This window comes from Echeneis naucrates, chromosome 9 (assembly GCF_900963305.1).
Source record: "Echeneis naucrates chromosome 9, fEcheNa1.1, whole genome shotgun sequence".
Taxonomy (NCBI): Eukaryota; Metazoa; Chordata; class Actinopteri; order Carangiformes; family Echeneidae; genus Echeneis; species Echeneis naucrates.
Window position 1 is genome coordinate 4,750,314 of NC_042519.1, and position 12,136 is coordinate 4,762,449.

General features: G+C 40.5%; 1 protein-coding gene across 1 annotated transcript in view; it reads right to left on the bottom strand.

The window, feature by feature from the left end:
• The window catches only part of arvcfb (ARVCF delta catenin family member b), a 120,873-nt gene that overhangs the window by 49,329 nt on the left and 59,408 nt on the right, over positions 1-12,136 (bottom strand). Inside the window, exon 5 of the mRNA XM_029509986.1 lies at positions 2,895-3,078. Within this exon, the coding sequence (XP_029365846.1) occupies positions 2,895-3,078 (184 nt within the window). The remainder of the gene's footprint in view (positions 1-2,894; positions 3,079-12,136) is intronic.

A 12,136-nucleotide genomic window follows, 5' to 3' on the forward strand; every position in this document is an offset into this window, starting at 1 on the left:
TCAAGTTGTCGTCCTCAGTGGGTCACAGCATTTAGAGAATGAAGTAGTCAGGGAGGATATGAGTGAGGTCTCAACATTTTTGAGGTGTGCTTGATTTTTGCCTGACATTAATATCACCTTTAATTTAAATATCATCAAACGATGGCACAGCTTTCCACAAAATGTAAAGATGCATCATTTTGAAATAAGAGAAGCTTTTCGATAACTGATGCAGAGTTTCATTACCCATTAATCAGCTATTTTTAGTTTTTTAAATAGCTGATATAATCATATCCTAAAACCTGATATCACATCTTCAAATTGCTTGTTTTGTCTGACCAAAGGTATTTGGTTTAATTATTAAAAAAAAAATCTGCCAAAAAATTACTTTATTATTAAACTGATAATCCCTACCAAATAACAACCGGTTCATACTGTGACTAATTACTAAGATCTGTGGACACAGCAGCATGAAGAAGTCTTGATTCTCTCTCTTTAATTGCTGCTGTGTGCAAACGTCTGATCACACCAGCTGCTTTAGTACTGTCAAACAGCATCATGATTTTTTTTTTTTTAGCGCTCTTTCATTAAAACTTGTTTTCTTTTGATTGTTTTGTTGTTCTTCCCTTGACGCTACTGATAATCTGATGGACCTAACCATAAACTGTACAGTAATGTTCCTGCATTCAGGCTTTGTGAAGCAGTCCGTCACATACAGTATTTGCAAATAAGGTCAACTAGTTTCAGGACGATCGAGAGAGGCAGCAGTTTCCAGCTGGCCAACAGGTTCAAGCCACAACAACCAACATGTAGTGCTGCTTTATCAGCCAAATGCACCATGGCTGTTTTAAGGTCTGATCTACTGCTGTGTCTTCTCTCACAGTATGTGTAGAGGCTTAGGTAAGCATATAGCTTTATCTCAGACTAAAACCTCTCAGGATTGAAGTAGACCTTCAGTTCTTGAAAAAAAAAAAAAAAGAAAAGGATCACAATAGGTCACGTGAACAGCTGAGTGAGTCACTTCACTTTAACAGTGAGTGTGTCAACGTGGAAATATAGATTCTGGATGACTGATGTAAGCACAACTCAACTCAAGGTTTCCAATGCGGCTGTTTAAAACAGTTGTAGCAGAGTGTGAGTCAGTCGTTCCAGGGTCTGTGATGAGGACAGTAATTTACTGTAGACGCTGTCTATAACGGAGATTCAATTCTTCCAGTACTCTCGTAAGCATTATACTAACCCTACAAGCCTTCTGGGCTGTCATCACAACACGGAAAGAGGTAGAAGGCAAACACAGTAAACAACAACAACAACATATGGAATGACAGCAGCAGTTACACGTGCAGATTCAGGTCCGCTGTTTTCAACTCCAGTGTGTGTTTCGGTGGTCAATTTTAACATGTCGCCAACATCTTTATACCCTGAATTGTGTCTATTATTGCGTTTTGCAATCACAGCTAAGCTTGTTAGCTTGTTTATGCTACCGTACTGTATAATGTTAGCAGGTTACAGTCATTGCTGTCAATAAAAATTTTACATTTTTACATTTATTTTTTAATACCATGCGCCCTGCTAGTCAATTTACTGCCTGTGTACTGACTACATGGAGGCATGTGTTTATGTGTGTGTGTTTTTATGTGTCAGTGAGCACAGCGTGTACAGCAGTGGCGTTTTCTTTCTTCCTGTGGCTTCAACAGTGATGGATTGGTTGGTTGGAAGAAATCTATGATATTGTGACATCCAAACTAAGAAGTTCACATTTTTCATCTCAGTTCAAGTCTTCTGAGCAACGCTGAAAAAGAAGTTCAACCCGAAAAGATGAACCAAACATGTTGACTTGTCATGGCGCTCACTTTACCTTCCTTCAACCTTAAATAGCTTGAGATTTTCTCAATTTGTGTGATTATTTTATTGTGACTTGTTTAGTTTGCTGCTAATGCTGCCCATTGGCTTCAGGGTGGAGTGGTAACAAAGTTACAGAACCCATTAAAATGAATGGACATTTACAAAGAAGGGGATTTTAGGAAGATAAAACATCCTCTTAAGTGATCTCCAAAAGCTTCTGTATTCAAAAGTAAAGCTAAAGGACTTCATAGAGTCAGGCAGAAATCCCACTGCACACATATTCAATTCAACACACTCTACATACATACAGATGCAGAGGGTGACAGAAGGAATACAGCATCTGCCACATCATAAATTCTCCAGAGAGTATCAACCTGTGCTGGGGACGACTCAGGGAGAACAAGAGCTCATATGTAGTCGCAAATATGTCCCACCTGTCCCCAGCTACAACTGGTCCTGCAGTAAAAACAAACTTTAAAGGTTTTGGGTGCATCATGGGTTTCCAGTACGAAATCCAGGATGATCTTGTCCACATGTTGAACACGAACCTGTATAAACTGGCCATCTGTTTCTAAATGCTAGCCTAATGTCTATGTCCTTCCTGATTTTAAATTGTTCAAAGTTTCCAACACACAGCTCTAGGCTTTAATCCATTTGATAAAGGCAGCCAAGAGTTTTTGAAAAAACTTTCATATCTGATATTTGGAAGAAGTTCTTTTATTTTTTGCCATTCTCACTTCAGACTTTCATAATGTTGGTAATGACTATTTTCATTATACTTACTGTGGCAATTTTTCAGTTGAATTTCATTTATAAAGCACCAACCATAAAACATAATATCGATTCACCAATTTGACTGTTAAATGTCAGAGAATAACAAAAAAATCCACAGGTTCATTTCGACTGACTGTCCTAAACCAAAATATACACAATGAGATGACAAATATAATAAGAAAAAAACTGCATCAGCCATTTCGCCAGTGAGAGTCAAAAAACTGAAAAGCCACGTTTTCACATTCTTTTACAACTTGCACAGTTTGCTCCACAAATTAATGTTTAATCAAACCAACCTGAGGCAGCCGGACGTGTTCTTAAAGACGGTGGTCCATTCTGCATCACGGGGCTTTGAGTCCTCATTGGGCTCATGCTCCCACCCTGAATGGGGGATTATGACCTCATTGGTCATGGTCTGTAGGCCGTGGTTGATGATCACCATTTTCAGGGGCTCATAGGATGACAGATTCCACAGGGTTCCTGCAGAGAAGCAAAGAAGGCGGAAGAACAAGAGAGAAATGAAAAGATGAATTTATATAATAGTGCAAGGGGGAAATGTATAGGCGTGAGAAGAAGAGGAGAATGAAACTGATATTGAAGTAATATAAGGACAGCTGTATAGCAGCCCAACAGACTCAAAGATTGAAATCTAAACCACCTTTAGGCTGGCATTTGAAAAAAATAAATTGATGAAAGAAGAAAATTGGTTGTTCATTAGCCAGTCATCCATTTCAACCAGACAAACTAAAGTGTTTCAAATAATCACATTTAAGACTTTTATTATTCTCCCATGAGAGCAGAGCAGGGGACGAATATGTTCTAATCAATACTGGCTTTATATGAAGCCATAACTCAGCAATATTTCTATATCACTCTTTTAATATTGCTATAAAGTCACTGAGGTTTATTCACCTTATGATGCTTAGTGTAAGTCAACTAATGCAGCATCACTACAGATTTATAATCAATATATGATATATCAATATTAGGATCAATTTCAATGAGCTCTTTTTGCATTTTCTGTTAACACAAACAACAGACGCTCTGCTCCCCCAAATAATGCAAAGATGCGATTTTATTCACCTGCACATCTCTGTAACAGCCTGTCTGTTTTTTTCTGCTGGATGTGTGTATCATGAGGATTCAGAAAAAGAGGCAGCCAGACAAAGCAGAGAGGAGGCCATTTTTGGCAGTGCAGCCAGGTAGCCAAGCCAAACAAAAATAAAGTGCTGAGTTAAAGCGTCAGCATGAGATGATCAGACGCACAAAGGCTGTGGAGGGAGGTTTGAGAACACCAATGTCACAGCAAAATGAAAAAAGTCCATATTTGACAGGGATCTCACTTTCTGTGAGTTTGAATCTATTTCCTTGCTGTCTCTATACGCTAGCTCACACAGTCAAGTTGGATCATAATAAGCTGCTTCCCCAGATGACCTACAGCTTGGAGTAGATTTTGTCAGTTTATAATATAAATACTGAGTGTGTGCCACATTGACTTTAAAAATAAATTTATCATGTCTGTGCATTCAGGTTTGATTTTGAGTTGTGAATCTCGGTGGAGTCCCCTTGACATCTCTAAGTACACTACACGTTTCCTTTCATGTCTGAATGTCTGAACCCCCGTGGGGAAGTGCGCCTGCTGGAAAACCTAAACCAAAGGCGCATTGCCTGGGTTCTAAGGTGTGAAGCTTGACCCCACACACCTGCAGAACTATTCTAAGAGAAGTGCACTCTGCCAATTGTGCACACACACATGCACAGATACCTACGGTCTCTAATCCCTTCTCGCCCCACAAGAACAGCTCATTAGCGGCACAGTCAAACTGTCGTACTTCCTTGCTTTGCTCTTTAAAATGGTTCCTGTACATTTTCCAGACGGTCAATATTTCCTCTGTAAAATCATGCTCGCCACACAGAGGCAAAAAAAGCTTGGACAGACAGGGCCCCAGCAAAAATAACTTTAAGTCTTTCTGGTGCGGTTGAGCCTGCAGAAAATTGGATTCCAAAGCCAAGAAAATGAAGGAAAAAAAAAAAAAAAAAACCCTCATTAGACTAATCCACATACTGTTATATTTGAAGTCTGAATGTGGTTTATGACCTCTACTCTCTCTGCCACATCTCTGTTGTAACTGAACTATCAAAGCAAGCAGACGCTCTGCACCTTCATTCGTTCTGCGGTAAGTTGGTGACTCGACAGATCTCACGTGGGTCTGGCAATTTACCTGTATCTCACTGAGAAGCTATTACACATTTAAGATGAGGTGTGACTCCACTCTAGGCCATATTCACACACACATCCTATGTGTGATGCAGGGCATTTAGCACACTCTAAAGCCTCAGTCCAACTTTATTTAATCCTGTGTGCTGACCAGATTATGTTTTATGGGATTTTAAAGTAGCTTAGTACAGAGAGCGATTTCAGGTTTTGGACAGCATGGATGATCTTACACAGCTTTGCATTTCTAAAGACTCAAATCTTGTATGACCATCGATAACATCACACCCTAAATCAAATAGTTAAAGTAAAAGTTAGAATATTCATTCTGAGCAAAATGTCCCCAAAACCTAAAACAAAGAATGATAAGGTAATTACTTTGTTGATCGAAGGCTGCTTTAATTTTGTGCTTCATGGGTTTACTAAAAATGTAATCTCTCCAAAATTCTAAATGGATTTCTTTCTTACAAGCACTTCACGCTCCGTTAAACTCTCGGGAAAACAAGCTGAGATGTTATTTAAACATATGGATGTTCTTCCATCAACATTCCTCCTGCTGTGATTGAAGGAATGGAACCAGTATTATTTATGTGTTTTTGTTTTCTGCCTTTATTTTTATATATCGTTACCTACCCACACAGATGTGTGTCTGTTTGTGTGTCAGATGTGAAGTGCCCCTACAAAATGAGGATATTTTCACATTTTATTATATATGGAGCTTTAAAAATTCTCTCCCTCTAACTCTCCAGCTCTCTCTTTCTTTGTTTTCGTGTCTACACACACACACACAAACACACACACTCACATACGCGTGGATGTGTGTATACTGTATATTGTGATACTGGATGTTTGTGTTCAAAAGCAAAACTTTTCCTATGGTGCATATTCTCTCCACTCTCCTTGTTCACATAGTTACATTTATTCCAAGTCATGAGAACCAATGAGAATAAGTATCCATAACCAGGCATAAATCAGATTTCATCAAATTTGCTTTTTATCTGTGTGTGTGTGTGTGTCTCTGGTATGATGACAACTAGCTAACAGTCATGCCTGCCCACCAGGCTGACAGCTTAATTACCCCCACTGTTGTGTCATTAGCATCAGTTTTAGATGTGACAAACCACATCCAACATGTAGTCAACACAGAAAGAGGCAGCTGGCACTGAGCTTCACAAAGAAAAACAGTGCATGAAAAAAACTTCATCAGACGAGGAGGAAGAACCAAATAGTGCATTAATAAACCAAAACATGACTCTCTCTCATTAACTTGCACAATAGCTTGACTGGTGTAATCAAGACTGATGCAAATGCCTTATGTTTGCCCTGCAATGAGATTGTCGCTGCATTATGTTTTACATTGTCATAAAATATCAGCAGGCTGCTGGCGAAAATAGACCAACATTCATCTACAACTTGTTTTTCCTTGGCCTCAACAGAAGCATCAACAGAAATGGGTAAGGTCCCATATAACACTCAGAACTGTTCGCTATCACCTCCAGCATTCAAGCTGAAACACTGCTTTGGCCGTTCTACACTGATCACTTATGTCAGAGGGGAGGAAAAGGCCTGTCTGTGCTGTGGCTGCCATCCATCAAGTGTGGCAGGGCTACAGTCCGTGGACAGAACGTTATTAAAGATGACAGCACGCTGTGGAAATGACACTTTCCATCCCACATCCTGCCACTGTTTCAGAGCGGTGACTGCTTGCGTCTATTTGCTGTCCTCCATCACACTGTTAGAGGTGGGTGTGGCAGGGATGGCCTGCCGACTCACTGACGCAGATACCAATCAACTGCCTGGTGTCGAAGACTCAGTTTACCCCTGATGCTACCTACAGATGCAGCATGGGTATAAATTCCCTCATGTATCTTTGGGGATTGAAGCAAAAGTATTTCTAAAATTTATAAAACTACGCAGCACTGCTAGGAAGACAAGTAGAGAGTTTCCAAACAGAAGCTATATAGACTGACTGACGATAAATATTGATGATGTGTGTATGTGAGTGTGTGTGTGTCGGGGGGGAATGATGGTCTTAGTATTAACTTAATATTAGATTCATGTCCACAGGGAGAGACTGAGAGGGAAACTCTTCCTCGTGTTTATTTTAAACACGAGGAAGAGTTTCTTAGTATCCCACTCATGGCATCATTGACAGAGTACGGAATATTTTGTGGCTGACAGGACATGTAGCATATGTGTTGAGTGAAGCTAAATAAAGTTGGTTAAGATGGTAACATCATTAAGTTGTTTTTCCATGACAACACTTAAGCCCTTAGGGCTTTCAGGGGAAGCTTTGACTATGACACCAAATTAGCGTTGTGCTTACACCTGCAGTGTGCTGCTCACTAATAGCTACTGGCTTGTTCCGAAGTCAAACTCCTTTCTTTTCTTCTCGTGGTGTCTTGTTTGATAAAGGTGACACAACAAACTACTGTCTAAATCATCCACCCAAACTAACAACGTCTGCTTCACAAACAAATGCTCTCTGAAACGCCTGCCTACACTCTGCGTGTGCTTTCTTGTGAGATTTATTTCAACCTCCAGGTTAGCTCATTCCCAAGTTTATCTAACAGGCAGGATTCCCAGCAGGGCCATGAAAACAAAATGCTAACACTTCACCGTGACCTTCCATAACTAAGCCAAACTGCTTTCATGATCTTAAACTGTTATTCCTCTGATTTATTAATGTTGTTGATCTGCTGAGGAAAGTTCTGAAGGGGTAAACAGTCTGGGTGAGTTGGTCATGAAGGAAACCAAGAAGCACGTTATGAAGTAAATTTGAAAAAAAAAGTTGTAAAACATACTGTAATATATCCCTGTAAATGGAATCCAATCCGCCATTAAAATCTCTCCAGATCTCAGAGGAAGAATGTCAGAATGTTACATTTGCATAAAGCTAAAAAGTATTTATGAAAAAACACTGATCTCATATGTAGAAACAATTTAGAAATTATTGAGGCGTTCCTCTACACCTGTCATTCACTTTTGTTTTCATTTCCTCAAATCAAATCCAGCCGCAAGGCAATTTTAATATGCATATTATTACCCACCTCTTCCATCTTTTATCGCTACAAACGGGCAGTTTTGATTTGTCAGATTTTTTCCACAGCTTGACATAACCCAACAAATCAAAACGTGTGTGCATATTTGTCTAAGTAAGTGGCAAGATAAGGAACAAAGGAGATGAGATGTGATCTATTTTCTATTTACTTCTCGTCCTTTCCACTATGCTCCCCTCTGATACCTGGACATGAGACCTGGAAGGACTGGGATGGAGACTGGGAACACCTCTGAAGCTGTGCCTGAGGCTAATTAAATTTTCCAGGAACCGCTGGCAGGCATGTTGCTCTTCAAACAGGACTATTAACTTAGCTCTGCCCATTACCGGTCTCCTCATTCACCTCCCTCCTCTCCTTCGCTTCCTCAGCCCTCAGCCCATTACAGTCTCAGTAGTAAAGACAAAGGCTGGAACAGGCTGGAAATGGAGGGTATTTGAGAGAGATGGAAAGAGGGAGAGGCAGCAGTAAGAAATGAAAGGTTTTTACCGTGTTTGTGTCTGTGTCTGAGATCAGTTCTCAGAGGGCAGTTCATGAAATGAAGTTTAGGGGTTGTAAAAAATGTGGAAACACACAAACACAGAGTGTGCTGGTGATGAATTCAGCAGTTTGCCTCATGGATCATGGGAGCAGACCTCAGATATGCTGCCCTTCCCAATAACGATTTCACTATATTTGTCATTGTATCAGGAGCATGTCTGCTAATATGAGTCACACCACTCCAGTGTGTGTACGTGGGGTAGAAACTAACTCCATGTGCTGAATCTAAGTTGGGAAGGGCACATTGAGCCCAAACCCTCCTGTGTTTAAAAATTTGTTTGAGTCCAGGCAGTAATGCACTGTGTTTGAGCACATACTTAGTATGGAGCACTGATCACATACTTTGATCGGTGCTACACTTCAATTAGCGCTGGGAATTCAATTAGGTTTGTATTCTCAGCATTAAATACAGTGCAGTACAATAATCCCTGTCCTTCGCTGTCCTTGCGATGCCCTTGGATAAAACTCTGCCAAAAATTAAGCAGTGATTTATAAGTAACGGCTGTGTCTGCTGCCCCACATGCACAAATTTAGCAACTTACAAAAAGTTTCCAGTAAAGTGGGCACATCAAGTCTGCTCCGTCAGAGAGCATTTCTGGGTCAGATGGGAAATACGGCGTGATCTGCGTTTTTTGGGGTGTATTTATATCGTGATTTGAAATTTAAAATGCCTTTTATGTCCTTTATATCCTTGAACTTGCTTAGCTGACATAACAGGAAAAGAGTGGATTAATTACACTTGTCTCTTTTCCTGGTATGTGCTAATGCTAATAATGCTAATGCTAATAAAAAGGGCTGAAGCTCATCAATAGTCTCAGTAAGTGAAGTGGTTGGATCTGGAAACCTAGAAGCAGTGCAGTCATTACTAACTGTGACTGTGTGTCTGTATGTGAAACAGGGTTGTTGTCTGAGGTGATTGATCCTTGAGGCTGCTCTAAAATCTTTGGGGGAAAAATGTATACATGGGTATCAATAGCAGTTTTTGAAGAACAGATTTTCATCAATAGTCAATCACTATTCTCATATTCACGATGGATGTAATGACTAGTGTTTCTCAGTTCAAGATCCACCACTCAGCAGTACCCCTCAGCTCTGTGGAGCATTTCATTATTTTAGTTTGACCGTTTTGGTTCAGTCTCACTCGTCAACCTTGTTTCATTCACCTTAAATATGCTAAATAACCACTAAACGCGGAGTGTTTTTAATATGGTTGTAGCTACAATTATATAAAGGCATTTTTATTTTTAATGTTCAATTTGGACGCCTACCAAATTTGAACATGTCAATAATCACTACATCAGTCTGACCACTCTGTTGTGCTGTTTTCAGAGCGCTGTCATTGCTTCAGTATTAAATTCAAATCCTTATTGCATTTGGTAGCTAAATTAGGGCATGTCAATGTCAAAACAAAATGTTCAGGACATTTTTGACACACTGAGGATCAAAATCACCGCTCACTGTAGTTTTACTGTCATAGTCTAAGTTTGGATTCTTGTAGTCTTGTATGTCTCTGTAATCAAATCAATTTCTTTACTGTTAGTTTTTTAATATTTTCAAATGTGTGAACTGGGGCTGAGCACAACCTCTGAAAGTAATGACAAAATGTTCCCATAATTGCTTTCACATCATAGTCAGATTTAAGTGTCAAAACATCTGTTAAAGGGAACGAGAATACCAACATTTTTTTAACTCTTTTTTTTTTTTTTGCATGCATGTCTAGGATCATTGGTGACTTTAAATAGACCATAAGTGTGTGTGAGTGGTTGTTTGTCTCTGTGTGCTCCTACATGTTGGCCTTGCGATAGATTGGTGACCTGCTCAGGGTGACGCCGCCCTTGCCTGAGATGCCTGATGGGATTGGCTCCAGCAGCTTCTGCGACCCCAAAACCTCAGACCATCTTAGAGAGAGTTTACGTGAGCCCCACCCCCTCCCATGAAGAAGCTTACTAACACATAAACTATAACAGAGTAGTAGGTGATAATATACCATAAGAGATGAATGCATTCCCCCCAAGTGATTAAATGACCTGAGGTGAAGACACCATGCTGTTTGTGGGCTGTTTATATTAAGATCCTGTGTGTTTCCCTAAACCTTCTCCTAAGCTATTTTAACAAAACATCATCAAAGTAGTGCTGCATCTTTTCAAACTCAGTGCCTTTGCACAGACATGGCCATGTGTCTGTATCACCTTTTATAATTAAGGCTATTGGCACAATACCCAGCTGAATGACATAGGTGTGCAGCAAGCACCTGCCTGACTGGCAGTCCACCAAATTTCGATTCACCAAGCAGGAAGAACTTGGAGGCAAATCCGCTTAATAATCTGCATTTCCATAGTGAGAAGTGCTGGAGGGGACACAGCCCAGAGTAAACTTGGAAGGAAAATACAATTACTCTGAACGGCAAAAAGCTCTAAAAATACGAATCACTGGTCCGTCTGGTGTGTTGGAAATAAAACCACTTGGTTCCTTCCACGTCACCCTTTTCCCTTGCAGAAAACAGAGCTCTCTGTGGTTTTACAGACACAGCACAAACTCCAATGGCAAACTCTTAAAACGCATGCACTAAGAAAAGGGGCCTCTATTTAAAGACCCCCAATTATATTTAATTGTAGAAAAACACAGTTAATTCTAGCCAAATGGGCTATGGCTGTAAGCTCAGCTCGCATTTGACTGGCTTGTTTTCACTGAAGCCAGAGCACCAGCAATGGAAACGTAAAGCTGCGGAGGTAGAAGGAGGTAGGAACACAAACGGTGAGCATGTAGATGGTGAATATTCATTCATCTTCTACCACTTTCCGAGTCACGGGGGGTGCTAGCGCCAATCCCAGCTCAGATGAGGCGTAGGTGGGCTACACCCTGGACAGGTCACCACAGGGCCAACACACAGACACAGACAGAGACCAACAACCGCTCATACTCACACTCAGACCTACAGACAATTTAGTGTCACCAATTAATCATGATGTCTTTGGATGGTGGGAGGAAACAGGAGTACCTGAGGTAAACCCAGCATAGTGGTTAGCACTATGCTGCCGTGCTGCCCAGATAGTGAATAAAAAATAGAAAAAAATTACATTGAGTGAAGGAGTGCATAATGAGTGAGTGAGGGAACGACGAGAAAATATAAGAGACACCCTCCTTTCTGTCCTCCTGGTCTTGCAGTGCAGGGTTATTTTTAGCTACAATGGGGAGCAACGCAAGGCTGTAAAGACAATCATTTCTGCCGAAGCACAGTCATCACTCACAGCGATATCTCTGTCATAGGAAAGGAAACACACACACACACACACACACAAGCTTGTAGGCATACTATGGTTCAATGAAGACTAGGATCAGTGTCAATACTTTGGAACTGAAGCTGTCAGCTGCGAGTGGTGTTCCTAGTAGAGATCCACTCCTTAGGGCAACAGCCTCACATAGCTTCAGTTCAGTAACATCTATTTAGGAACCACTGACAGCTGCCAAACCTCATCTTAACGTGCATATCAAATGACCTCAAACATAACACAACATATATCACTTTAAAGAGCTTCATGCTTTTCACAGCTGAAGGGAAAACAAAAGCCCCCTCTAGGATGGCAAAGCATACATACCAGCCCAAATATTTTAGGTCAAACCAATGATGTTGGCAATTAGCTAAGTACTTGGACAGACCCACACGTACACAAACACCACTATATTCCCCAGTTGGCATTTACTGGGTCAAGGATAAGAAACTCTATTA